The following is a 27064-nucleotide window of genomic DNA, read 5'->3' as shown; positions in this document are numbered from 1 at the left end:
TGCCCCCAGTGCCAATAACAGCATCTGACACCCAGGTGATATTCAATAAATATTTAATGATTATGTGATTAAATGGATGCAATGAAAATACAGATTTTCATCATTACTATAGCAGATCATGTTGTAAGGAGTTATTTTTCATCATAAAAATATTTTATTGAGAACATTATGCTAAGTAAGATAAGCCAGTCAAAAAAAGTACAAATATTGTATAATTCCACTTGTATAAGGTATCTAGAGAAGTCAAACTCACAGAGACAAAAAGTAAAATGGTGCATGCCAGGGGCTGGAGGGAGGAGGAATTAGGAGTTCAGTGTATAATGGGTACAGATTTCCAGCTGTTGCAAGATGAAAACAAGTTCTGGAGATGGATGGTGGTGATACGGGTGGACAACAATGTGAATGTCTTCATGTTGCTGAACTGTACACTTGAAAATCATTAAGATGATAAATCTCATGTATATTTTATCACCATTTAAAACTGCTACAATGATATACACTTATCAAATAGGCATAAAGATATGGCAGCACCGGTAGCTGCTGGGGATGGAGGAAGGGTCCTCAAATACACTACTGACAGAAATGTGAATGATTCCCATCTTTGGAAAGCAATCTGAAAAACATTTCTTAAAATTAAAGTTACTTGACTCAGAAACTTAATCTAGAATCCTATTAAATGCAATAAACGTAGGATATACATACACATAAAGTAGGTTCTGAGCAGCACTCTTCCCACTAAGCTGCGAGCCACATGTGTGGCGGGTCCACAGCACACATATTTCTTTATTTTTGTGGGCCCTGAATTTAATGGACAAGTAAAGCAACATCACAACATATTAGCTGTCATATAATCCCCTGCTATGCTTAAAGGATTAACATTTTCTCTCTCTTCCTCGTTCTTTTTCTCTAAAATTTTACAGAAAATATTTTCTTACAGAAGCAGGGGAAAAGATTACTTATTAAAAAACAGGTTAACCAATGCAAATGTATCATCAAATCAACTTCTCTTTAGGATAAGAAATTTAAAAATCTATTACAAAGAGACACAGTTTGTATATATAAGAAGCTGAGGTATATGAGTTAGTGAACTGCTGTCACATTAAGCTTCAAACACTTGATTTTCCGAGACATTCTGTCAAATCAAAAATTTTACGTGTACTCAATGGGACTAACTTAACACATAAAAATACTATTAAAATGACTCCAGTAAGAGTAGGAACATTAATTGGTTGGAAGATGGTTACTATTTTAGGGGGCAGGATTTTTTTATTCTTTTCAAGTTTTTTTTTAAGAGACAGAGTCTCACTCTGTCACCCAGGCTGGAGTATAGTGGTATAATCATAGCTCACTGCAGCGTTGAACCTCTCAGCTCAAGAAATCCTCCTGCCTCAGCCTCCTGAGTAGCTAGGACCACAGGTGTGCACTAATTTTTGTTTTTTATAGAGATGGAGTCTTGCTATGTTACTCAACCTAGTCTTGAACTCCTGGCCTCAAGCAATCCTCTCACGTTGGCCTCCCAAAGCACTGGGATTACAGGCATGAACCACTGTGCTCAGCCCTGAAGACACTTCCTTAACTTTGGGAAAGATGGTCACATGACAAATAGGATCTCCACAAGGACCACTAATACGTTCTTTCTTACAACTCAGACTGAAGTTAATTTTACTTTATTTGATTGCCTCAATGATTACTTTTTAAAAGTACTTCCAATATCCACCTAACATACTTTCTCCATTTCCATTTGAGACCAGACTTGCTTCACTGGATTTCAAAGGGCTCCATGAGACCTCCTTATATACGAAGGAAAAATATGTGCCACTTGAAGTCTCATTTATTTAATTTTCATTTTAACAAATACAATTTCCACATAGGTTTTCTTTAAATGGGGTACACTTCAACAGCTCAGAACAGAGTTCACGACTACTTCCCTGTTACCTCACTGTCAAAGAAAATATACAATGACACATTCATAGATTAAAAACATGCAGCCACTCTGATTTCTTAGCATAGTATGGAATTTGGCACTCCTGAAAAGCAAATTAGCTGTGGATTCCAACATCGTGCCAAGTATGACTTTGGTACCATTTTATTAAGAAAAGTGTTATATGATTGCTGCCATAATTTCTGCATCTGAAAAACTTCCTGTGGTTAGCTCATTTGCAAGTGGCACTACTACATACAAAGTTACTAAGACAGGTGAGCTTAAGAGGCAGACAATGGTTTAAGTAAGAGAATGAGTTTATATCACAGTAAATTCTGGCCAATATGTACCAGCAGTGACGTCCACGTACAGGTGGAGCTGGCAGTTAACTCCTGACAAAACTACCACTTCAACAGATGGTGCCTATATCCTGAGACATTTATTGACTTGTTTTAAAATGCCAGTAACACAAAAGCCATCCTCAGTAAACAGTACGCTCTTTATCTTAGTGTATCTATTAGCTTCTTGAGGGCCAGATAGCTATGTAGGTTTTGGGGTGACAGGGGTGTACATCCCAGGTATTTCTAGGGAAAACTGCTGGAAGTTTAAAAACATGTTTTTAGACCATATAAATCGACTTCAATTTAAAATTATTAACCAAAGACACTCCCTCCCTTCCACTTTTCTCCACTAGGCCACACTCAAAATTTCATCTACTTTGTCAGGATACCAGCAATGGCTTTGAAGTCAGATTCAAGCTTAAGTCTAAGTCTACTCATTTATAGCTGTGAGATCTTGCTTAAATCACTTACCGGCAAGTGTCTATTGGTACTAGCACTTGCACAAATATAAGCTGTTACTATGACTGTGCATAAGGAAAGGGAGATGAGTTTCACTGTGCAGTTTCATCCTAGGAACATGCATGCAGCGTCTTAACTTAGGCTATTACTGGCTGTCAGCGAATCCGGTTACTAAAGACCTGGTCTTGAAGGGAGAGGAACTGCCTAGTAATTTTTAAAAAATCAATTATTGCATTCTCTTCCTTTTTATTTTAAAAGTTTTTTAAAAGGATACTTCCATATAAGGAGTGCATGGTCGGAATTTTGGTAAAATGGTTGCAAGTTAGAATTTAAATAATTCCTTTTAGCAAAATTACATTTAGGACTTTTGATCTGTGCCCACACCTAATATCACGCAGTGACTCTCTTCTACGAAATGGTGCTATAGCTTTTAATGTCATCCATCATCCTATCTGATAATACAACAGAGCTATTTGAGCAACTGGAAAAGCTGCCTGTGGACATCTGCATCCAATTTCAATGATTTTTTTTCTCACCAGGATTCAAAGCAGCCCCTTACTGGTTTCAAATACACATTTTATGTTTAGCGCTTGGAGGAGCCAGGTAATGTTGAAGTCTGACATAAAAATTATTATTCCCCTGACATTTTATATACTATTCCATCAAATATCACTTAGAGAGCTTTGCATATTATGTGGTACATGTCCACTCTTGACAAGTAATAAGAGCACTGTGAACAGCTATTATTTATTTAATGTCCACAATGTGCCAGGTACTTGGCACACATCATCTTCAATCACTGAAGCATCATGATAAGATAAGGATTATCAGATCTTCATTTTACAGTTCAGAATCAGGGAGAGGCCAGGTGTCTTGCCCAAAGTCCTAGGGCCAGGAGTGTCACATGATAAAATAAAATAAGAAACACTTTGGAGTCAGAAAAACCTACATGCAATTCATAGCTCTGTCTTTCACAGTGTAACTATGCACAAACTGCTTAATTTCTCTAATTTCCTTATCTTAAAATTAGAATATTGTTTAACTTCTAAAGAAATTAAACAGAAAATAAAATAACAGAATGTCCATTTTGGTGCATGACTTACGTTAACTGATGAATATTATAAATGATGACTCTGGAATTTGAACATAGCCTCCTAAGGCTATGATTCTGATGACAACCCAGTATATCTAAACTGAACCTAGGAAATGAGATACTATCCTGTATCTCAATTACAATTAAAATGAAAAAAGCATATGTCAAGCAAAACCTTTAAACAGTAAGCTTTATTAGACTGAATCTGGAAATACCGTCTTCAATGAAAATTTAGTATGAAGAAAGAATTTTCATTTTCAATGAAAATTTTGTATGAAGAAAATTTTGTATGATCTACATTATGTATGACAGAACTATTTTATCACAGGATTTTAATTGAATCTTAGGCAGTGGGAAGAATACTTATCCTATGATTTACCCATGTAAAATTAAAATCAGTGCGCCTCAGATTAATTTCCCACTAATTTCTTAATTAGTCATTCAATAAGTATGAGTGGACAACAGAAAATGTTCTAGAGGTCTCAGTGTAAGAAACAAATGGTGTTCCCTGGTCAGATGATATAAACAACAACAACAACAAATAAAAGCAGAAGGCTCTTTCCCTGAGTCTATATGAGGCCATTTCCATTTTTTAAAAGACTGGTCTACAACAGGTAGCATTCCAGGTACACACCTTTCTGCATAATAACATTTTCTTTAGTAATGGCTTTTCCCCACGCAACAAAAAGTCCAAATCACCTATAATACATAGTAGAATGATACCATAATACAATTACTAAAGGAAAAATTATTTACAAGGTGAAAATGTTTGCTAATTTTTCAACTTAAATCTTAAACATATTTCAGTAACCTTGAGGATTTAAAAAAATTCACTATTGAAGGTAACATATCCACAAGTATCTGAAATCACATTCTTGTAGTCCAGTTAGTAACTAAGGATCTTCAAACAAATCCTACTCGGATCCATTAGGAATATATTTCATTTTATAATTTTATTTATTTTTTTGAAATGAGTTTTGCTCTTGTTGCTCAGGCTAGAGTGCAATGGTATGATCTTGGCTCACTGTAACCTCTGTCTCCTGGGTTCAAGCAATTCTCCTTTCTCTGCCTCTAGAGTAGCTGGGATTACAGGTGACTGCCACCACATCTGGCTAGTTTTTTGTATTTGTAGTAGAAACAGGGTTTCACCATGTTGGCCAGGCTGGTCTCGAACTCCCGGCCTCAAGTGATCCACCTGCCTCAGCCTCCCAAAGTGCTGGGATTATACGTGTGAGCTACCGTGCCTCAGCTAATTTTATGATTTTAAAGCGAAAGTTGCATAAAGGAATTTTACAACTAAAATCATTTAATAATGATATTTTATAAGTATTTCTTAATCTAGTCTCCTATAAAAACAGTGTTTTTATTAATGCATTATCATTATTTTTATTAGAATTCCTTTTTAAAATGTAATGTCACATCATCTTTGATAGTAAAAAAAAAATGAAAAGTACAATTAGTACTTATATAATGGTAAGTTATGGTAAAGATGGAAAGCCTACTCTGGTTTCCTATATAAATGGAGAAAGATACTTTCTTTTTTTTTGCCAATCTGTTTGAGCTTATGAGGTTGCTCAGGTTAGCCTTGAACTGATGACCTCGCCTTCGCAAGCGCCACGACCTCTGGCGGGAGCCACTTTGGACCCCAAGAAACATACTTTCATGTTACACTTTGATGTACCTCTTCACAATGGGAAATGTAATTTACTCAAATTTTCAAGCAACGTTAAAAATGCAATAATTTTCTGGTTTTAGAGTGAATGTGTTAATGGCTCAATAGAGGTTAATTTTTCCCACTAAACTCAGTTCTTTTTGTTCACAACTCCTCCCTATGGGTCACTACTATAAATTACAACTTAGTCTGATAAAGAAAATAGCTGCCCGTATCTGAAAACTCCAATTTTCTGCCTAGTGAACTGAGTTCAGTAGCGGGCAACTTTGTAAAAGAAAAATCTTTCCTGCTTCTATTTGATTTTTGTGCAATTTGTACTGCTTCACTGAGAAAGACAAGGTTAATTCCAAGGGCCCAATATGTTTAGTCTGCTTTACAGATAATTTTCAAGATACAGGAGATGATTTAAAAAAACAGATGTACACTGCTGAGAATAAAGTCAACTTTGGAATCTAGGATCCTTGGGCCTTCTCATCAATGGGAATGACCACAGCACATTCCTGCTGCCTGGTCCTTAGTAAGTACTCCACGGCTATTGCTGAATTGAATGAATGTGCTTGGTTTCTGCTGGCTCTAGGCTCTAAGTGTTTCCCTTTCCATTTCTGGTTACTGCTTTATCACAAATTGACTAGCGGTGTGGTCCCTTTCCTCATCAAGTGTCTTCTCAGCACTTGTTCATGGATTGATTTCCTAAATTCTGAACCTGGTTTTTCATGTTTCAGTGTGATCTGACCTCAGTCACTATTATAGCTCTGGTCTGTCAGATGCTGGTTAAATTAGGCAAAGGTCAGCTCTCTCAGCATTTTAGAGAAGCAACATATGTATAATTTTGAATTTTAAGTATCACCAGTGATAACAACTTAAAATTTTCAAATAAACCCTAATCTGATGTGTCAGAAGTATATTTAATTTAAAAAAATTGAAAGGAGACGTTGTTTGAAGGAATTTTTGATCTAATATTTAGAAATGGTATTTCTACAACAATTTCATCAACCATTCTCCTTTAAAAGCAGTGATTTTCTACTTAAGATTTCTAATTAATGGCTATTAAGACTCATTATTCCAATTCATTTTCAAATGTGCTTTCAGTTTCTATTGGATGCTAAAAAACAAAACAATTAAAACTTATGTAATCTTAGCAATATCAAATTGCTGAGCCTGGTTCAGCCAGGAAAATGTTATGGTGCAGGCCAGATGAAAAATCACCAACCTAGACTAATTCTGTTCTGGTTTTCCAATTAAGTTGTGGGAAGGTAAGAGAATGTAGTATGTTTTAGAGATCTTGGTACAGTTAATTGAAGGGGATAAAACGGAAGTAAAAAGTAGCTGTGATCTTCTAAATTGTTTAAGATGTAGAAAGCGTGAAAAATATCTTTGTTCTTTGTCTGGTTCTATATTTGGCCAGACTAAATTTAAATCCTGGTCTTAAATGCAACAGCTTTCTCAGTTGGCCGTTTGGCACAATATTCATAAACAATAGAGATCTACCTAAACCAGTGACCAAGTTACTCCAGGTCTTACCTTAAGTAACATATTTTTCTGCAATTTTTGCTTTTTCCCCTTCAAATCAAATATTTAACATGCACATAAGGTAGCCACATTTAAATATTCCACATTTTATTGAGAATCAAGGTAGTATCACTTCTTAACAAAGAGAAAAACTCTTTAAAATATAATTTTTATAAAGCACTCCCTTGTTTCTAAAGCAGTGTAAACATATGTGTGTTAATTTTTATCTTTCTAACTCAAATAAGGGCAGGGCAGATACTTTGATGATTTTCCTTGTTTACAGAAGAGGAAACAGACTTATTTGCTGAGTCTCAGAGTGGGCAGTGTCATTCTGTATAACACTACATAAAAGTGATATGGGAACCTACGTTGGTGATACAGCCTCTTACTGGAAAACCCTCACAGCAAGGGTCCAAAATGTTAGGTAGCCTTTCACTAAATAGTAATAAGTGGTCAGTACAGCTTCTAAGAGGGTTGTATGAATCTCCAAACTAAAGCCCTGGGTCTTCCTTCCAAAGTGAAGAAAATAAAATATAAAATGGGATTGAAAGGAAGGAGGAGGTAATTGCTTCTCCCATGCCCTCGCCCCAAATTTCTACAGTTTTGATTCCTTGAAACAAGTAAAAAGAACTTAATGAACCTGTACTGTATCTAGAGTACTGTCACATGAATTTATATCAAACTTATCAAAAACCCATACCATCTACTCCTCAGCTAATTTGCTGTGACTTTTCAATCTTGTTGATAGTCATAATGCCCTTCTAGATGCGTATTCTTTCTTTTGCTTTATTTCATGTTTTTACTTTCAACCTTATTCCTCATATAGAAGAGTAAACATAAAGATGCATTATGTTGTCAAATGTCAGTGATTTAATGAAGCTAATGGCTCCAGTACAGACATTAAGGACCCCATAGAGGTGTGAGATTCAGTCTCTTATACCTGTAAGGAGAAAATAAATTTCTCTCTCTTCTATGGGATTGTTCTTGGCTATGTGAGGTAAAAGAACTCACTGTTAATTAGCAACACAGCACATACGGGAAGGTGGCGCTTTTGTAAATGTAATATTAGAGTCAACAAATTCCAAGAGCTAGCATTTATTAAAGAGCTTCACATAGGGCCAACGTGAGGGCAAAGTGGATTTGCAAGGATTGTGAGCTCGGTTCTTTGGTGTCAACTTGTTCTTTTCTTGATGTGGATTTGGTTTATGGTATTGGAAAGATGAGAGGGTGGGAAAGAGACAATGTGAGTATATGGGCACATGAGAAGATAATTTTATGATAATTTCTGGTGGGTCTGAAGTCTTCTGGATAACACATGAGGTTTTGCCTCTGTTCCTTTTGCCCCAGAACAGTGCTCACTGAGTGGCTGAGTGAGGTGGGAGAAGACTCTGGAAAAAATGTATTTATATTTTAAATGTATCTACTTATCTCTAGAAAAATCATTATCCTTTTTCCTATCTAACAAGTCAAAATCTCTTTTTCCTATCTAAAAAGTCAAAATCTCTTTTTCCTATCTAACAAGTCAAGAGGGCAGTAAATATAGATATTGAGGAATAAGGTTAAAAGGAAAGAATTATTTCTCTAGATGTGCATGTCTTTAAAGAGTAAAATATTACATGAAACAATTGAGGGGCTTGAAAGACTGGCATGCTTTTAAATTTGCTACACAGAAATGTTCTGCCTTCTCAATTATTAGTAACTTCATATTATGGCTCTACATGGGGTCACAACCTGCTAGAATCAGTAGTTCTAACACCAGGACTGACAATAGCACACAATTCCCAGTGATCACTAAACGAAGCAACCCTGTTCCATTGGTACTGCGGACCCAATACCTTCCCAAGGCTTTCAATTTCATTATGTAACTTCCCACACAGTGCACCAAACGGCCCCAACCGCCACGTACATCTGGCTAAGCCAACCTACTGCCAAACTGTCTAGAAGCTAACTATGTGGTTTGCTTACTGTAAAACTCCCAAGAAAACATCTCCAGGAAAAGAATAAACTTTTCCAGAGTTTTGTCTCTCTGCTCTTGTATTCCGCTTTATCCAGTTTCATCCCTTTTGGCAAACTGATCTCTGAAGCCTCAGAAGTTCTAAACCCCACTTATTTGCCCTATTCTTAGGGTTTTCAGTGTTTTCATCCTGAGTCTGTCAGAGGTTGCCATCATTCCCCAGAACTGAACCACCACCCAGTACTGCCAAATCCTCCTCCTCATATCCCCAGGCAGGCCTTCGGCTTGACAGGATCATTTGTGGCCAGGCCCCTTCTGTTTTTCCTTCTCCACAGCTGCATCCCAGTGGTCATCTTCTCCTCTAAGTGGTACCCTGCACGAGCCGCTGCACAGCATCAAGGGACACAACTGCATAAGCCAGTGTCTTTTTCTGCAGTAGAGGATTTTATAAAAGAACCTTGCTATATTTAAGAGAAGAGCAGGCTGGGAGTGGTGGCTCATACCTGTAATCCCAGAACTTTGGGAGGTCAAGGCAGGTGGATCACCTGAGGTCAGGAGTTTGAGACCATCCTGGCCAAAATGGTGAAACTCGATCTCTACTAAAAATACAAAAATTAGCCAGGCGTGGTGGCACATGCCTGTAATCCCAGCTACTTGGGAGGCTGAGGCAGGAGAACTGCTTGAGCCCAGGAGACAGAGGTTGCAATGAACCAAGATTGTGCCACTGCACTCCAGCCTGGCCAACAGAGCAAGACTCTGTCTTCAAAAATTAAAAGAGAAGAGCTGAGATTTCTCATTCTGATATTAAGGTCTTACATACTCCGACCCCAGGGTCTTTAGTCTCTTCCTCGACATCACTTGGGTATGGACTAGTTCTAGCCAGGCTGCTCAAGCGGGTGTTCTTAGCCTCCAGTCTTCTTCACCGTTTTGTTGATGGTCGTGGTGGTGGTGGTAATGGTGGTGGTGACAGTGGTGGGGACAGGGTCTTACTTTGTCACTCAGGCTTTATGCAGTGGTATGATCTCAGCTCACTGCAGCTTCAACATCTGGGTCCAAGCAATCCTCCTGCCTCAGCCCCCACAAGCAGCTGAGACTATAAGCATGCACCACCATGCCTATGTTTTTTTTTTTCTTTTTCTTTTTGTAGAGATGTGGTTTTGCCATGTTGCCCAGGCTGGTCTGGAATTCCTGAGCTCATGTGATCCATCTGCTTAAGCCTCACAAAGTGCTGGGATTTTAGGCATGAGCCACTGCACCCAGCCCAGTCTCCATCTTTATTCCTTTACCACTCGCCTCCCATCCTTCTCATCCTGCCCAGGCTCAATTTTAGTATTTGACTACAGTCAATTTAGCAATTTTCATTTCTGGTGTCAAATCATTCTTAATAATATCAAGTCACACAAGCTATATGATCATAAATAACCACACCGTGAGTGCAAGCTCTGTGAGAGCAGCTTAATGTCCTAGGACGCGTGGGTATGGTTTCTGAGCCACGATGCATAGAGCAGACATCAAAGAGCTGAAGACCGAGTAGCTTTCAGCTCTGTATGAGGAAGGCCATTCTCCCAATGGGTCTCTGAGCCTGATAGGCTACATCTAATTTTTATCACACACAGGAAATGAAACACAGGAAGATAAAAATTTTAAATAAAGCTTCAGATTAATATCAAGATGTTAAAGATGTACTTCAGGATAGTAATGGTAATTTTTTTAAAATATGAAGTTCATTCCTTAAGAAAAAATAGAGATTACCCAATTTCTTTCCCATTAGGACAACAGAAATTCAAATTAAAGTTTCAACTTAGAATGGGTAAGAGTTAATTATTCAGAGTATAGCAAGATGACTGTTAAATTATAATGCGGTCGTCCTGAGTATTCTAAAGCCTGAGCTTTTACCCTACTTTTTGATGGGTAAAAATAGTTGGTATCTGATATTACTCTATGAGAGGCAATATAGCCGATGTGTTAAGTACATAGAGTTAGAAGGCCTGAGCTGCCTGGGTTCAAATACCAGCTGTGCCTCTTCCTTCTTACTGGGTGACCTTGGACAAGTTATTTACTACATGCATGCCTCAGTGGACTGGTCTCTAAAATGAGGATAGATAATAACCCCACACACTTGATAGACTTATTAAGAGGATTAAAATGCAAATAGGCAATCAAGTTCCTAGCATAAACAGCACAAAATAAGTACTCAATAAATATTTATTATTTCTAAATAGATAAAGGATCATACCTTTAAGCCTTGTTAAGAAATAGCCAATGTTTTCCCTGTAACAACAATTGTTGAGGGAGTTTAGATTCAGACATTACCTTTCCAAACTCATAACACTTTCACTTAAGAAGGCTATTATGAGAAATAAATGAGAAAAATATATGAAGTACTTGGCACAGAGCCTGCACCAAGTAAGTGCTCAGTAGCTATTCTTATAGGACCGGGTGGGCACAGAACTAAGTATTTTCTCAGAACTGCTCCTTAAATCTATACCAAATTATTGTATTAGTATCAATGGGAGAGTTACTTTTTAGATCTTAACATATAATTTAGATGACAAGCGCAGGCACATTAAAACCAAAGTAGCTCCTGAAAATTTTCTTATAATCAGGCGATTCCCTAAACTAGCTTTTAAGAACATCATGAGTCAGGCGACTCTTCACTGGCTTTGGGTTGGCTGCCAGAAAGCTGTGCATCAAATAAGTGGCCAGCCTCAACAAAGGCCTTGAGACATATATCCTTTACATCATCTCCATTCTTGGCTCAGCTTTTCTGTCTCTTGCTCTCTTCTCCTCTTTCTGCCATTTTGTTTGTTTGTTTCACTTAAATTTCATTTTAGGCCACCTGGCTCAAGCCTGTAATCCCAGCACTTTGGGAGGCTGAGGCGGCTAGATCACGAGGTCAAGAGATCGAGACCATCCTGGTCAACATGGTGAAACCCCGTCTCTACTAAAAAATACAAAAAATTAGCTGGGCATGGTGGCGTGTGCCTGTAATCTCAGCTACTCAGGAGGCTGAGGCAGGAGAATTGCCTGAACCCAGGGGGTGGAGGTTGCGGTGAGCCGAGATCGCGCCATTGCACTCCAGCCTGGGTAACAAGAGTGAAACTCTGTCTCAAAAAAAAAAAAAAATTTCATTTTAACTCATCTGTGAGGTACCTTGGATTATTTTCTGGAACAAGGTGAGTTGTAAACAAACACATAAACTTGGGAAATGACTTTCAAAATTATATACTGTGCTCCTGACTTAGTTTTCAAATTTGCCGTGTGAAGTGCACCTTGATTTAAAATTTAAGCTACAAGCAGCTGTCTTTGGATAACGCTAATTTACTTTTGGCCCGCACATCCCTATTTCAAGTCATTTTCTAATAAATTACTTCAATGTATTTTCTACTTTGGAGAAACAAGTGGCATGGTGACAGAAACAAGTGCGAACCCTATTCACATAAGTAAGTAGTTACCAACAACACATCAACCCATGTTCTCTAAGCACCTGCTGCATGCTGGGTGTCGCCTCCACAGTGGTTAGCAAACTAAATTCCCTCAATATCATGTTTGGTTTGGGGCTCTGGGCTGATTAACACTCATAATAATCAAAGCATAATGATAAAGAACCAAACCTAGGATTGAAAACTGCATAGATTCAATCATGTCTGAAGTTCAGCAAAAATGGAGAATAAAGAGGCAAAGTAACTAAGACTTCTCTGTGTGCAAGTTGGAAATGGAAGGAGAGAGACCAGGTATTCACATACCCATGCCATGTATGCACTCAATGTCCTAGATTTGTGTTCTTAAAGGTTCTAACCTCGGCCTACTCTATCTTTCTGAATACTGATTTCTTGGCCATTTGCATCCACTTTCATGGACGATGATTGCAAAATCCTTATTTTGAATCTTGCCTTGTTTCCCAAGATTCAGAATTAGACATCCAACTACCTGAATGTCCCACAGGCATTTTAGACTTGTCCTAAACCAAACCTCATCTAATTCCCCTTTATCCTAGCAATGATTTTTCCCACATAACCAATCACCTTTTCATATGTTAATAAAGAACTCATTTGTTACGTGTAATCTCTTCATCATCCCACACTAGAATGTAAGCTCTACCAGGACAGGGATCTCTGTCCAAAATGTCTCCAGTTATGCTTAGAATGGTACCTGGCATTTAGTAGATATTGAGTAAATGTTTGCTGAGTGAATGAATCTTTCATCTCTTGCCCTCAAAGCTGCCCCCACTCCAGCATTCCTTATCTCAGTGAATGGCATCAGCAGTCATGCCTGGGGAGTCATCCTCGATCTTCCCTTCTTCACTTCCAACACAGAGCTGCCCATGTTACTTTTCAGAAGGTCTTATTATCTGCCTGTCCTCGCAATCACTGATAGCACTGGCCTAGGTCCATCCCAGCTCATTTCTAGCTCACGTGATGAAAACAGCCACCATTTCAATAAGTATACCTCACAACAGCCAGATCTTAAGTGCAAAACTGAGCTTACCATTCTGCTGCGTGAAAACATTCAGAGGTTCTGTTTTGCTTAAGGATGAATTCAGGTTCTTCCTTGGAGTCTAGGACTTGGTCCCAATCTGCTCATTTAACCTCACTTCCTAACACTTCACATCTGAAAGTTTACACAGTGGTAACACAAAATTGCTTCTGGTGTCCTGTGCAACAACAGCCTGTTCTTATGCCCCTGAACAAGGTTAAGTCTAATCTCTCAAGATACTGCATGGGGGTCAATTCTTAGAGAAACCTTCCCTAACCTTTCAGGGTGGACTAAATGTCATGGCTCTATGGGTTCCCATAGCAACGAAGTGAAGGGATATCAGAAATCTGGGCAAACATTTGCCATTAGCACTAAAGCCTTATGCTTATGGAAGGAGGAAAGGAGCGGAATCTTAGATGTAACCTAATGGGTAGGTACTTTTTAGGCTATTGCAGTAAATTAATTAGAGTCAGGTTACCTGGTTCCTAAATTCTGAAAAAGGAGAAAAGCAAAAAAATCTTTAGGTGCTTCATGAGAAAACAGTAGGCAGACAGTCATTGGTTTCCTATATCAGACACAGCAAACATTGCAAATTTATGCTCATGAGCTTCCTGTACATGGTCCATGGAAACACCAGAGGCTGTATATCATTAATTGAAAACATCTAATAAATACACATTAAATTATTCCCCTGCTTTATCAGTTAGCTGTACATTGCCAGCTATTAGGACATAGCTATATTTGAGTTATTATGTAATATTAATAACATTCTGATTTGTCTTGTGTCCACTACAATAAAGTTTTCTGTTTTGTGGCACAGATGCTCACCTCCCCCCACCAAACACACACCTCCCACCTGCTGGCACCCTCGTTTGCTCTTCCCTCTTGCTCATGACTGTGTGCACACATAGCATTGACAGGGATAACATGGTTTATGACACAGTGAAACACACTTTCCTCTGGAACTGTTCAGTTTACTCATTAATTTTAGAGAAGCAAAGAAAATTAACGATTCATCAACCATTACATTTCCTTAGAAATATTTTCTCCCACAGAATACACATTCAATAAATTTAAAGATCTTTAAAATGTATGCTGTGAATTGAACTACATGGGAAAAAAATGAGGTACTTGTTCACAGGCTTGACTGTCTTAAAATATAGCCTATTTGAAAAACTCCAAGATTAACTTGTAATTGTATCTTTTAAAACCATTTAGTTTCAAGAAATAGAGATAAGTCTCTTCCTTCAAGGGAAATATCTGAGTGTGGAAACTGACATCATGGCTGACCTTACCAAAATATGGACTCTCAGGTCTGCTTAAAAAATTTAAATCCAGTTGACTTTACATAATAATGAACTCTCTTCCTCTTTTACAGCCATATAACTATTTAGTGATTTGTGGTAGCCGTGTCTTCCAGACACTGCATAGATGCTCAGTATTCAAAAAAGGAAATTAGGTTATAAAATAGTGTGCTGAACACAGTCAACTCTGTTCACTGAGGAATCACAAACTGAAAAACACAGATGAGATGGAACTAATGGCAATTTACAGTTGGAAAGAAACTGAGAAAGGAAAAACTCAAACAAATGAGAAATTACAGATTAGAAGTCAAAAGACCTACACAAATTCTTGGGCTAGTTTCATTGATATTTACTGGTTTGGGTGGAAGTCATTCAACCTTGACTGCTCTTCTGCCACATGGGTACATTCAAACACTTATTTGGTGGCTACTAAATATCCACAGCCTTGCTAGATTGTGGAGATAAGGCTGCCTTCCCTAAAAACTCCTAACAGAAGAGGTAAAGCCTGGTTGATGGCTCTCAATATTTTCTCAACTGTGAGACTCCCAATGGTGGGACTGCCACAGAGGCTTGTTATAGGAGTAAATCTCAACAGTTCAGTCCATATTGGAAGAGCACCTCTAAGAAATTTCCACAGACCCCCATTCCCCACACACACAGCCTTTGAGAACTGCTGGTTTAGAAGGATCTTGCCACTTCAAAGGCAGCTCTCAGGACAAAATAACATTACAGGAAGAATGAAGATGTAATGAAGGAAAATGAAGGGCTGAAAAATGAAGACCTAACAATGCAATGTGATTGTATATTTACATCATCTCCCTACACAGACATTACCGGGAACTTTAGCATTTGTTCATAGAGGTCAGTAATAATATTTTGGTGCTACTTTATAATTTCTAAAACCTGTACAAACACCACATTTTCATGTAATTTTTCATGGCAATGTTTGGGTAGGGCGACACTACTACTCCATTTACAGGCAAAGAAACTGAGGCCCAGAGAAGTTAAATAACTTCTCTTAATCTCAAAAATTAAAACTAAGTTTCTTACTCTTAAAGCCAGTTTAGCTTCCACCACAAGGGAGAACCCTTTTTAAAGTTGTTTTTTTTTTTTTTAAGGACAGAAAGGTTCTGAAACCTTCAAGGCAAATAAGTGATTCAAGTTTAAAAATAAACCTATAAACTCTTGTAAGTTACGATAATACAGCTATTAACTGACATTATTGGCAAATAAGGTACTTTGGAAGAGAGTTCTAAGTGTTTTTATATTAAATATTTAAGAAGAAAAAATAAGCTCACACATACGTCCCACTAAACAGAGCACACACAAACAAATTTATACTTTAAAGACATAATTCACAGTCCACATACACAGTCACTGCTATGCTATTATAGTTAGCTTTAGGATGATGCATGCTAGAGCATAAAGCCTTGAGGACATCAACTCAAAACTCAGGCGGGTGTGCTTTTCCTCTTGTCTGTTCTCTAGGGATTATCTTCATGTTCTATGCCTGGTGCCATTATTTCCTTTCAGTTTTAAATGACTTCCCTCATCTCAGCTCCCTCTACTCACCTTGCCCAGAATTCTCTGCTTCTGTAATCTAAGGAGGGGCTTAGGGACATTGGAAACAAACTTTGTAAGTATTTAAATATACAAACATACATCCACGCATATGTATATGTAAATACATGCAGAGTCACATATATACACACAGACTAAGAGTACTGAACTGTGCCTTCTTAGTGCATAGATCACTTTCTTTATTAGAGTCAAGGAGGCATGAATAGACTAACATATAGGGTATCATTTTCATAAACTCAGGAACTGATGTGGCAAAATAACAAGACTATATTATGAGATTTAAAATCCAGACTTTAGGTTGGGTATAGGTTTGAAGTCCTACAACTAGAGTAAGGGTCTAACTTTGGCCTAATGATTAGGACTAAACTGGGTGGCTAAGTCTGACCCAAAACATCTTCATCTAGAAAAGGAAAATAACACCTATATATCATGATTTTGTGAAATGTGTGTTGTAAATTTTATAAAGTTTTATAAAAGTAATCTCTTGTTAATTCAAAAATATTTTATATAAAGATAGCCATATTTTTCACATATTTATCCTCTCACACACACACGGGATAAAAGAGTAAATAAACACAAAATACAAAAACACAAAAACAAATAGGTCTTCACTTTCATGAAGTTTAGATTTTGAATTTATAGCACTGTTTCATGCAGGTGAATGATTAGAGTCTAATTCCCAAATCAATGCAAAATAAACTATATCAACACAAGTCTTAAAAGGCATTTACCAAGGTTCATTATCCATGGGTCAATCAGCTTTCCAGTGAAGGGAAAAGTAGTGCCTGCATTTAGGTTTTTGTATGTTTATTTATAACTGAGCTATAAAAACAATTCCCTATGTACTTCCACAGAAACTACTTAAAACAAGAAAAAGCAAGCAAGAACTTCTAGAAAACCTTTGCTTCAGAAGTAGAGAAGGGTCAGATTCTACAAGTAACCAAAATATGGGTTCTGACATGAAGCTGGATCCATTGGTAGGGCCAGCTGGCCAGCAGGGACTCCCACAGCCTGCTCCAAAATGCCCTTCTCCACGTCACTTGATTTTGACATACCACTTACTTGTTTACTAATTAGGTGAACCAGAAAGGGGGATTCTTATATTGGAAAGTACAAAGTGGCCTTAGGAAGGTACCGGATGTAAACTTCAACTATTTAGCTTCTACTGAGCCGATCATATAATTAAGGAAAGGGAGAAGGAGGCAGAAGAAGCCTTATAATAGCCAACTGACTTCAGTACTGTACAAATTTATTTTTCCTACTTTCTGAAAAATTGGCTTTCTGGTAACAGAACCCACATTTTCCTAAGGGAAACGTCCTTCCCCATTCTTGATCTAGATGGTTCAGGTTGTCCGACTCCAGCCAGAAACAGCCTAACTGATCACTGCCTTTTCCAGCCACAGGGACTGGAGCAGAGGTGGGCACGTGAGCCAAGTTCAACCTGAGGAGATTCCACTGGGAGCTTTTACAGGAACAGAAAACCTCTTTTTAATGGAGGTCTGGTAGCTGTCTCAGCACCATGAGAGAATGTACCTGAGAACAGAGCCAGAACAAAACCAAGAGTGAGTGGGATGGAGTTCTAATGACCTGGCTTAAGACCATGGTTTGCCTGAAGCCAAGCTGACACTAGGACTTTCCAGCACATGGGCCAATGAATTTCCTCCGGTGCTTAAGCCAGTTTGCTGAATTCTCTAACACCTGTAACCATGAGCTCATAATCCTGAGAAAGAATTACTGAGTTCCTTCTACCAATTCAATGGTAGGTTTGAGGACTACCAAATAATTAATAGTGTAAATAATGTAAAAATCATGTAATATCAATTAAGGCAAAATCAATCTCAAAAGAAAGAATAATTACTTGGTTAACTTTTTCATTCCACAGTTAAAGATATGATCTTGTGGTCTCCGGCAAAACAGAGGGAAAACATTCAAGTCACTTATGTTTAAGCCTCTGAAGCACCAAATCATCTCTAAGCAAACTTTGCTGAGAAATAAACCTTAGGGAGACGTCATGTGGAGCTCCTTATTGAATATAATTGTCCACTACACAATGAAACTTTTACTAATAGCAAAAATCCTACACTTTCACCAGACACAGTTTTCAACATCAGTGAAACCATCTGGTCTAAGTATGATGGTAAATAACTCCTTGTAAATCAGGATGGGGAGAGGTAAAAATAAATTAAAGACAATTTCTCCTTTAGAAGTACAATTCTGAGGCAGAAGCAAAAGCTAGCCTAACTATGCATAGTGAATCTCAGGCAGGTATTTCATTTAATATGCTCCTTTGGAAACTTTCCAAAGGAAAGTTTTTTCAGGAAAAATAAAGGTAGGACTCGCACAGGGACCTGGAGCGTGAACCAGCTGGTAAATGCAATTATTCTGTATGGGACACAACTTAAATCACAGACTGGATTCTGATATTAATGTTTTAATTTGCCACAAACACACATTTACACAGAAACCCAGAAAAGGCAGAAATCACATATTCTGTGTGTGCCTAGTAAAACTGCTATTCCAGATCACACAAATTAAATTTACGACACAGAATTATTTTTCTGAGTCTCACTGAAAAACAAAATGTTGACGAACAACCAAAAAAAAAAACCTCTTTGGTGATCCTTGCTCAGAATTTCAAATTTTGCTCATAAATATTGCTCAGTGGAAAACCTCCAGGTGGTTTTTATATAAAGAACTATTACTATTTATCACTGACAGATTACATCAAAAATCTTTTTGAAGCATTCCCAATAATGCTATAGCATTAGCTGTACAAGTAAACTACATACTAGGAAAAAATATGTAAAAGGAACACCCACATGAACATTTACCTTCCACTGCTCTTTTGAAGAACACTTTGCAGCTGCCACAGGTGACTACCCCATAATGACATCCTGAAGCCTCATCCCCACACACCAAACATATTTTTGAAGGTCTTGAAGATCCAGTAGAAACACTTCGTAAAGTAGAGCTGGGGAAAGAAATTGAGATTTAAATAACTACGCTGTAATGGCACATGTAACATGCTGCACAGCTTAGCTCAAATTTTGTCAATATTCATGGTTCCTCACATGAATTCAGTATATAATGGTCACATACTGCGTGACTTAGCAAAATAAAGGTAAAACCCAAGGGCTGGAGCAATGCTATCAAGACTACTGTATAGCAAAGCCTCTTCTCAGTGCTGATAGGTAAGAAATAATCAAATGTAAACCTCTTTCCTTCTTTTCCTATTTTTGGAGAAGGTTTACCAAAAAACCACATTCTTTGCACTTTAAGTCGGCAGTGCAAAGAATCTTGAACCAAGTCATCAGGAACATATTTGCTGTCCTTTTGTTTCTGCGTCAAAGAGCTATTATAATACTACTCAACACTCTTCACTCAGACTAACTTTACAGATCTCGATTATGCCAAAAAAAATTTTAAACCTCCTCTTTCCAAAATAATCCACTAATTTAAAAAAATGTATCTTGTCTCAACCGACAGCAATTTTATCCCTCTAAGCTCCTGCATTTTTTCATGTTATCTTATATAGGTGGGTTCTAATTACTTCATTTTGCTTACTAATTTGAAGGGACATAGTCAATAATAAAACAAAAAGCAAAATACCGTAAATATCTCAGGTACCTTTCATGGCAAGGGCTCTCTGGAAAACAGTTTGTAGGGACAAATGTAACCCTTTAGGCAACAATCGGTTTGAATACTTTTCTAAGGGGAATCTTCTCAAGATATATTGATATATTATATAGTACTGTGTTAGTCGATGACACTCTCTAAACAAAATGTTTTAACTTCTGATAAGGAATTGTACTTCAGCAGCAGTTTAGATATGTACCAAGCAGGCAAACAAGTTGATTTTTCAATTTGCAGTCCCATATATTTTTTTGAATACTTACCTGCAGGTCCTGTGCAAGATACCAAGGGAAAAAATATAGAAATCCAGTCTCTGCCCTCAAAGTTGGTGGGGGCATAAACTATTATGAAGATCTAGTAGCAGCACTTCATAAAGTAGAACCAGGGAAAGTGCTATGGTGAAGGTAACGGCGTGGCACACTGAATAAAGGAATTACAAAACACTTCCCCAAATGTCACAGCTAACCTAAGTGTTGAAGCATGACTTGGTGAGAGCCAGAGTAAGAAGGGGAGCAGAGGTGTCCAGGCACGGTGGCTCATGCCTGTAATCCCAGCACTTTGGGAGGCCAAGACGGACAGATTACCTGAGGTCAGGAGTTTGAGACTGGCCATGACCAACATTGAGATACCCCGTCTCTACTAAGAATACAAAATTAGCTGGGTGTGAACCAAGTCATCAGGAACGTATTTGTTGTCTTTTGTTTTTGTATCAAAGAGCTATTATAATACTCCTCAACCCTCTTCACTCAGACTCACTTTATATATCTCAATTATGCCAAAAAAATTTTGGCATAATTTTAGTGCATGCCTATAATCCCAGATACTTGGGAAGCTGAGGTGGAGAAATCTCTTGAACCTGGGAGGCAGGGGTTGTGGTAAGCCAAGATCGCACCACTGAACTCTAGCCAGGACAACAAGAGCGAAACTGTCTCAGAGAGAGAGAGAGAGAGAGAGAGAGAGAGAGAGAGAGAGAGAGAGCGAGCGCAAGCAAAGGCAACAGAATGTGCAGTGGCTCAGAGAAATGGGAGCTGGATGGACTCAGAAAACTTTGGCTGGAGTTGCTGCATGTCACCTCTATCACTTTGCTGTCAAAGCTTTTGCCTCCATGCCAAACAGCAGAAACATAGAAAAATGACAATGAAAAGGCTAAAATGGTTATGTTACAGGATGATTTCTCTATTTTTCAAGTCCGCTAAAGTGTGATAATATTGTGTTAATATTTGTTTAAAGTATTTCAAACTATACTCTCACCAAAAACAGACGAAAGAACAAGCTACACAGCTGCTTGGAGCATGACTGCCTTTCTAGAAAATGACTTCTTAAATCAAGGACTGAAATAACGTTCTCCAAAGCTGTTTCTCCCTCTGAGAAAAGTGCTCTTCATTATTTTTATTGGTATTCTTTGACTTCTTTATGGCATTCAAAACATTCCATTTCAGCACCAGTAACTTCTTCAACGTATTCGCCAGTAAAACTCAATCCATACCCTGTCTGACACATCTTACACTTCACACGAAAATGCCACGGCTTTGTAAATATTTAGGCTATAACTTAAAAATCATCATGAAAATGTAATTGCTTTTTCACAACTACAAACATACATGGGATTTTTATTCCACATTTCTGTGTGCCTTGGTTCCAGTACTATTTTATTGGGATCGTAGCTTCAGCCTCTGGAACTCTCCTACTTTTCTATCCCAACTTACTTCCTTGGTGATCTCATCTAGTCTCTTGGCTTTCAGTATCACCATATGCTGGCAACTTCCAAGTGTTCATCTCTAGCCCACACCCCTCCCTGGAATTTCAGACCCATTTATTCAACTGCTCACTCAGCATCTGCACTTGGGTGTCTAACACACACCTCAACCTTAACATGGGCAAACTTTGCTGATCTTTGCCTGCCTCTTAACCTGTTCATTTCACAGATACCCTTTTCTCGTTAACGACAACAACTAGGGGTGGAATTGTGTCCTCCCAAAATTCATATGTTGAAGTCCTAGCCCTTAGTACCTTGTAATGTGACCTTATTTGGGATTAGTGTTGTCGCAGATGTAATTAGTTAAGATGAGGTCATAGTGGAATAGAGTAGACTCCTAATCCAATAGGACTGACATTCTTACACACAGGGTAAGTTGACACACAGCCACCTGCATGAGGAGAACACCATGTTTAGATTATAGCAGAGATGAGGGGATGCTTCTGCATGCCAAGGGACACCAACAAGTGTCAGCAAACCACCAGAAGCTAGGTGAGAGAAACGGGATTCTTCATCACTGCCCTCAGAAGGAACACATCAACTGAGTTTGGATCTCCAATCTCCAAAACTAAGAATAAATTTCCACAGCTTAAGCCACCCGGTCTGTGGTACTTTGTTATGGCAGTCCTAGCAAACTCATACTGGAACTCTTTCCTCCCAGTTGCTTGGGCTAAAAAACACAGACTCATCTCTGACACTTCTCTTTCTCTCACTCAACACCTCCCCATCCCCGGATCCACTAAATTCTATTCATATTACCCATCAAACACATTCAGATTCTGATCATTCTCCAAAGCCTCCTCCTGTACCATCTACTTTGAGCTGTCAACACCTCTTACCTGGGATTCTGCAGAAGCATCCTAGCAGATCTTCTGGTTTCTCTTTGCTCCGTTCCCCAGCTCCCTGCCAGCCCCTGCCAGAATGACCCTTTTTCACTCATTGCTTTTCACAAAACCATCCAAGGTTTCTCATGCTGAGTGAAAGTCAAAGTCAACCATATGACTACAGGGCTACAGCACAGTCTGTCCCCCAAGATTTCTTTAATCAATGTCCCTTGCCTATTCCACTTCAGCATCACCAGCCCTCAAACACCAGATGTGCTCCCACCTCAGGACCTTAGCATTTGCTCTCCCCACTTAATACACACACACACACACACACACACACACACACACACACACACACCCTCATTCAGGTCTTTATTCAAATGTCACTTTCTCAGTCAGGCCTTTCCTGACCACCTCACTGAAACCACCTCTTCCCCAGGACTCCCTACCCGCTTTTCTCTGATTCATTTTTCTTAGAGCCAACATTACTATCTAATGTGGTGTCTATTTTCTTCAGTCTGTTTACTGTTTGTCACATCCACACAAGAGACTAAGCTCAGAATGGCCCAGGAATGTCATCTGTGCTATGGGTGGTTTTGTTCCCAGTGCAGGGGACAGTACCTGAAACCTAGGTGGCCCCCAATCAACAATGGACCAAAGCAGGAAATTTGCACAGGAGTCATTAGAAAACCCACCGTGCCATCTATTCGGATGTCCTACTGCAGTGCTTAGGTAAAGCAATGTGACTTGTTTCTAATTCACTTGAGAGTGAAAGACATGAAACTGAACCAAATTAAGAGAAGTTGAAGATAAGGCCTAGCACCAAAAAAAAAAAAAAACAACGCACTGTGAAATTCAGATTAAAACAATAAGTGTCTAATTATAAAATTAAAGCAAAACATAAAATCTTTTTCCCTGTGTTCACTACCAACTTTCACTGACAAAACAGTGAATCTGCCTCTGCATGCATTTTGGGGGTCTCTGCTTCTTTGGTTTCTCTGACACTGTACTGAGCTCCTTTCTAATCCTAACACCACCTCTTCTATTTTTCAGGTTCTTTCTCATCTTTTTAATCACTAACTTTGGAGCTCTACCTTTGGCCATCCTTTTTCTTATTTCTGTACTCTATCCCTTAATGATCTCACCCACAACCCCAGCTTCAAACAGCTCGCTTGCTGAATGACTTTCTAAATTTTTACAGTCAGCTCCAACCTCTCCCCAGTTCTCCAATTTCAAATCTGCCTTATTAGCTTCTTAAACTATACTACGCTCAAAACAATATTTACTTTCTTTTTCCAGATTTTGATGTTGTGACAGAGTACTGCTATCTGCTAGTTACCCAGGTTCAAACCCTATACTCTTCCCTCAACTATCCAATCTAATCAGTTACCACCACATCCTGCTCAGTCCAGCTTTGCGAACTCTCACATCGCTTCTCTGCACCCCACTGTTGGTAGGTAATGCTGTTACTCCCCAGGGGTTCTTTATAACTCTAGCTTTCCCTTCCAGTTCATTCTACAGTAACTGCTGATAAATCTGAACACAAAGGTTCTGATTGTGTTACTTCTATGCTTAGAAATCTTCAATCATCCCTTCTGAATGCCACCATAAATAAAAACCTTAGCAGAACACTTAAAATCATTCTCCCTGCTATCAACCTTCTCCTTCAGGGTCTATTCATAATGCCTAACACCTTGTGCTCAGCACATGTCAACATCCCTGTTGATGTGTTCTAGTCAACCACCATTTACACGACCTAGCATTTTCTCTCCCTCACTCCCACTGGAAACCCTGTCCATCTTTAAAGGGCCCTGATGTTACCCCAGCATGAAATACCACTCTCCCTTCTCCTAACTCCATCTCCTTCAGCAGTCACCACTTTTGCCCTTGTATTAGGGACCTGTGCACTTATCCTAATACCTTAAGGGCAAAACTTTTACTGTGTGCATCTCTGTGTTCCCAATGCCATTAGCCCAGTGTTGGCATTTTTTTTTGAGGAAATGAAATCACACTCCTAATCTCATTAGAGTAGAACATAAATTTACAAAAGGCAATTTTACAGAAGGTAAATTAATGAGGCCAAGGTTATCAGTTAAATTCCCATATGGTTCATTTAGCTTTACACAGAGGAAAAAAAGAATCCAGGGACAGACTATTGTCAAAAGCGCAGCCAGCTGTCTTGCAAACTATGCGTCATTAACACAAGAGACAGGCTGCAAAATAGATGGGTTTGGAAAACTGTGGTCTCTACTTACATACTATAATGTGGTTATCTTTGAAGCTAAAAGATGGCGCATGGTTGGAAAGTTGTATGTATCCGGTTTTAAGAAACACATTTAGACTATACATATCACAAAGAGAGGGAGAGAGAGGGGCAGATCTTGAACTCGCTTTCTTGTTAAGACACTGAATGTCTTTAAAATACAAAGCATGCTTAGTGATCCGTATGTCAAGATTCGACTTTAGAGTACAATAAATTTATTCAACATCTATACATAGGATGTAAAGCCCAAACTGAGGGCCAAACATGCAGGGGTCAAAGACAGGATTGGAGGCTCAGTAAGGAGGCCTGGGATCTAGTTCTAGCTCAGCCATTAACAGTGAAACCTTAGCAAAATCACCTCTCCTCTCTAGGCCATAATTCTCACCAAAAAGAGGTTCAATAGATGATAGCTTAGATCCTTTTCAAGATATCCTTTTAAGATAGAGAAAAGTATAAAAATAAATGAAATGCCCTATCATGATCAAGTTTAATCCAAACTGAGCCGCAAACTTAAATGAAAAACAATGTATTCTGAAACCCACTAAACATTGTTTGATCTGGATCAAACATAAAATATGTAAAATATGATTCTTTCTAAATCAGCTAAATATATGATACTTAAAATCTTTTTTACATCAATATAATATCTGTGCTGATTTTGGTTAACATGTCTGAATAAATGTAAGTCTTAGATAGTATTCTATATCCCTCCAAACCATTTTAATATTGAACAGTTAGAAAAAAACTACCCAAACTCATCATTTTGGGGCTTGATGATCAAAGAAACACTGTTCACAGAAGGAAGTTTATTACCAGCAAAGGTAGTTTAAAGGATTTTATACAAATGTGAAAATATTATAAAGGCAGAAATGAGCAAATATCATATTTCCATTTGTAAAGACAGTATTTCTCTTAAGGAAACACAGGCAAGCTGCAACTATTTTCAATACTAAACAGACTCCTTCTAATGACTCACTAAAGAGACAGAAAAGATTAATGGAAGGTTTATACTGGTTTTGGTGATGGTTCGAAGGAAATACACTAGCCAATCATCAAAAACACTTAGCATACTATGTTTTTCCCCAAAAGAATAGACACTTGGGGAGAAGTAACAAGACGCTAGGTAAGAAAAAAAAATGATTTTTACAAATCAAAAAATGCCTGGAGAAATTGGCTCATTGAGAATCTCTAAGGCACCATGTTGGTCTAGGAATTATCATATATAAAGCTATCTTTCCTGATAGAACAGTAGTGACTGATCCACTTTCAGTGATTAGAAATTCTTCTTAGACTATTTTTATAGTCTTATTTCTTAAACTCACTCAGTATGAATTAAACAAACCTATCTTTTATACTATTACTTAATCAGATAAAAGCTTCTACCACCACCACCACCAGCTGGAGCTTTTTTTTGTTTTTCTATGTAATCAATTAAACATGTATTTACCTATCTTAAGGCACACCGAGAATTTGGAGGACCATATAAACAGCCAATCAGTAAACATCCTTAAATAATGATCTGCACATGGTGGTGTGTTTAAATTATTCATTAATTAGGCCAAGTATTGAAAGCCTACTGTGGGCCCCATGGTTCTAGGTACTCAGAGAAACAAGAAGGAGAAAGTCCTTATCCTCATGGAACTTCTATAGTAGTGGGGAACGGAGAAACAATACAGAAGTAAACAATTTCACAGAGAGATAAGTACTACGAAGAAAATGAGAGACACTGAGATTGGACAGGGAGGATGGGGGAGACAGGATTCATTAGATAAGGTAGCTTCGGAAGGCCTCTTTCTTTGGTGAGACTGAAATGACAGAGTAGTCAGCCACATGAAGATGCCAAACAAAGGTAAGGACAAGTGCAAAGTCTCTGAGACAGGAATGAATGCAACATATTCGAGAGAGAAAAATGAGGTCAATTGGGCCAAAATGAAGTCAACAAGGAGGAAGGAAAGATGGAAGGGCACAGGACGTGAGATCCACAAAGAAGGTAAGGCTGGACCCCATGGCTTTGGAAGGCTAAAGAGGCAGACTATTATCCTGCATGCCACTACAGTGCTGTGAATTCTGGAATGTTTTAGGAGTCAGGTCACAGGATCTGATTAACATTTTAAAATATTACTGTGGCTGTTGGATTTGGAGAATGGACTCAGAAGAGGGTGACCTTGGAAGTGGGCAGACCAGCCAAAGCAGCTTCTGCCATTGTCCAAGCAGGAGATACTAATGGCTTGAAGTAGGGTGAAAGGAGTAAAGACAGTGAGAAGTGGCTAGTTCA

General features: G+C 38.4%; 1 protein-coding gene across 9 annotated transcripts in view; it reads right to left on the bottom strand.

Annotated features, from left to right (window-relative positions):
- The window catches only part of NR3C2 (nuclear receptor subfamily 3 group C member 2), a 356613-nt gene that overhangs the window by 156477 nt on the left and 173072 nt on the right, over positions 1–27064 (bottom strand). For 5 of the 9 annotated variants that reach the window (XM_008992565.5, XM_078366026.1, XM_054252644.2 and 2 more), the window contains 1 exon segment: positions 19130–19281. In XM_008992565.5, coding sequence (XP_008990813.1) covers positions 19130–19281 — 152 coding nt within the window. 9 annotated transcript variants of the gene reach the window in all.

This window comes from Callithrix jacchus, chromosome 3, assembly GCF_049354715.1.
Source record: "Callithrix jacchus isolate 240 chromosome 3, calJac240_pri, whole genome shotgun sequence".
Taxonomy (NCBI): Eukaryota; Metazoa; Chordata; class Mammalia; order Primates; family Cebidae; genus Callithrix; species Callithrix jacchus.
Note: the sequence above shows the minus strand (reverse complement) of the source record. Positions and strands in the feature narration are given on the sequence as shown.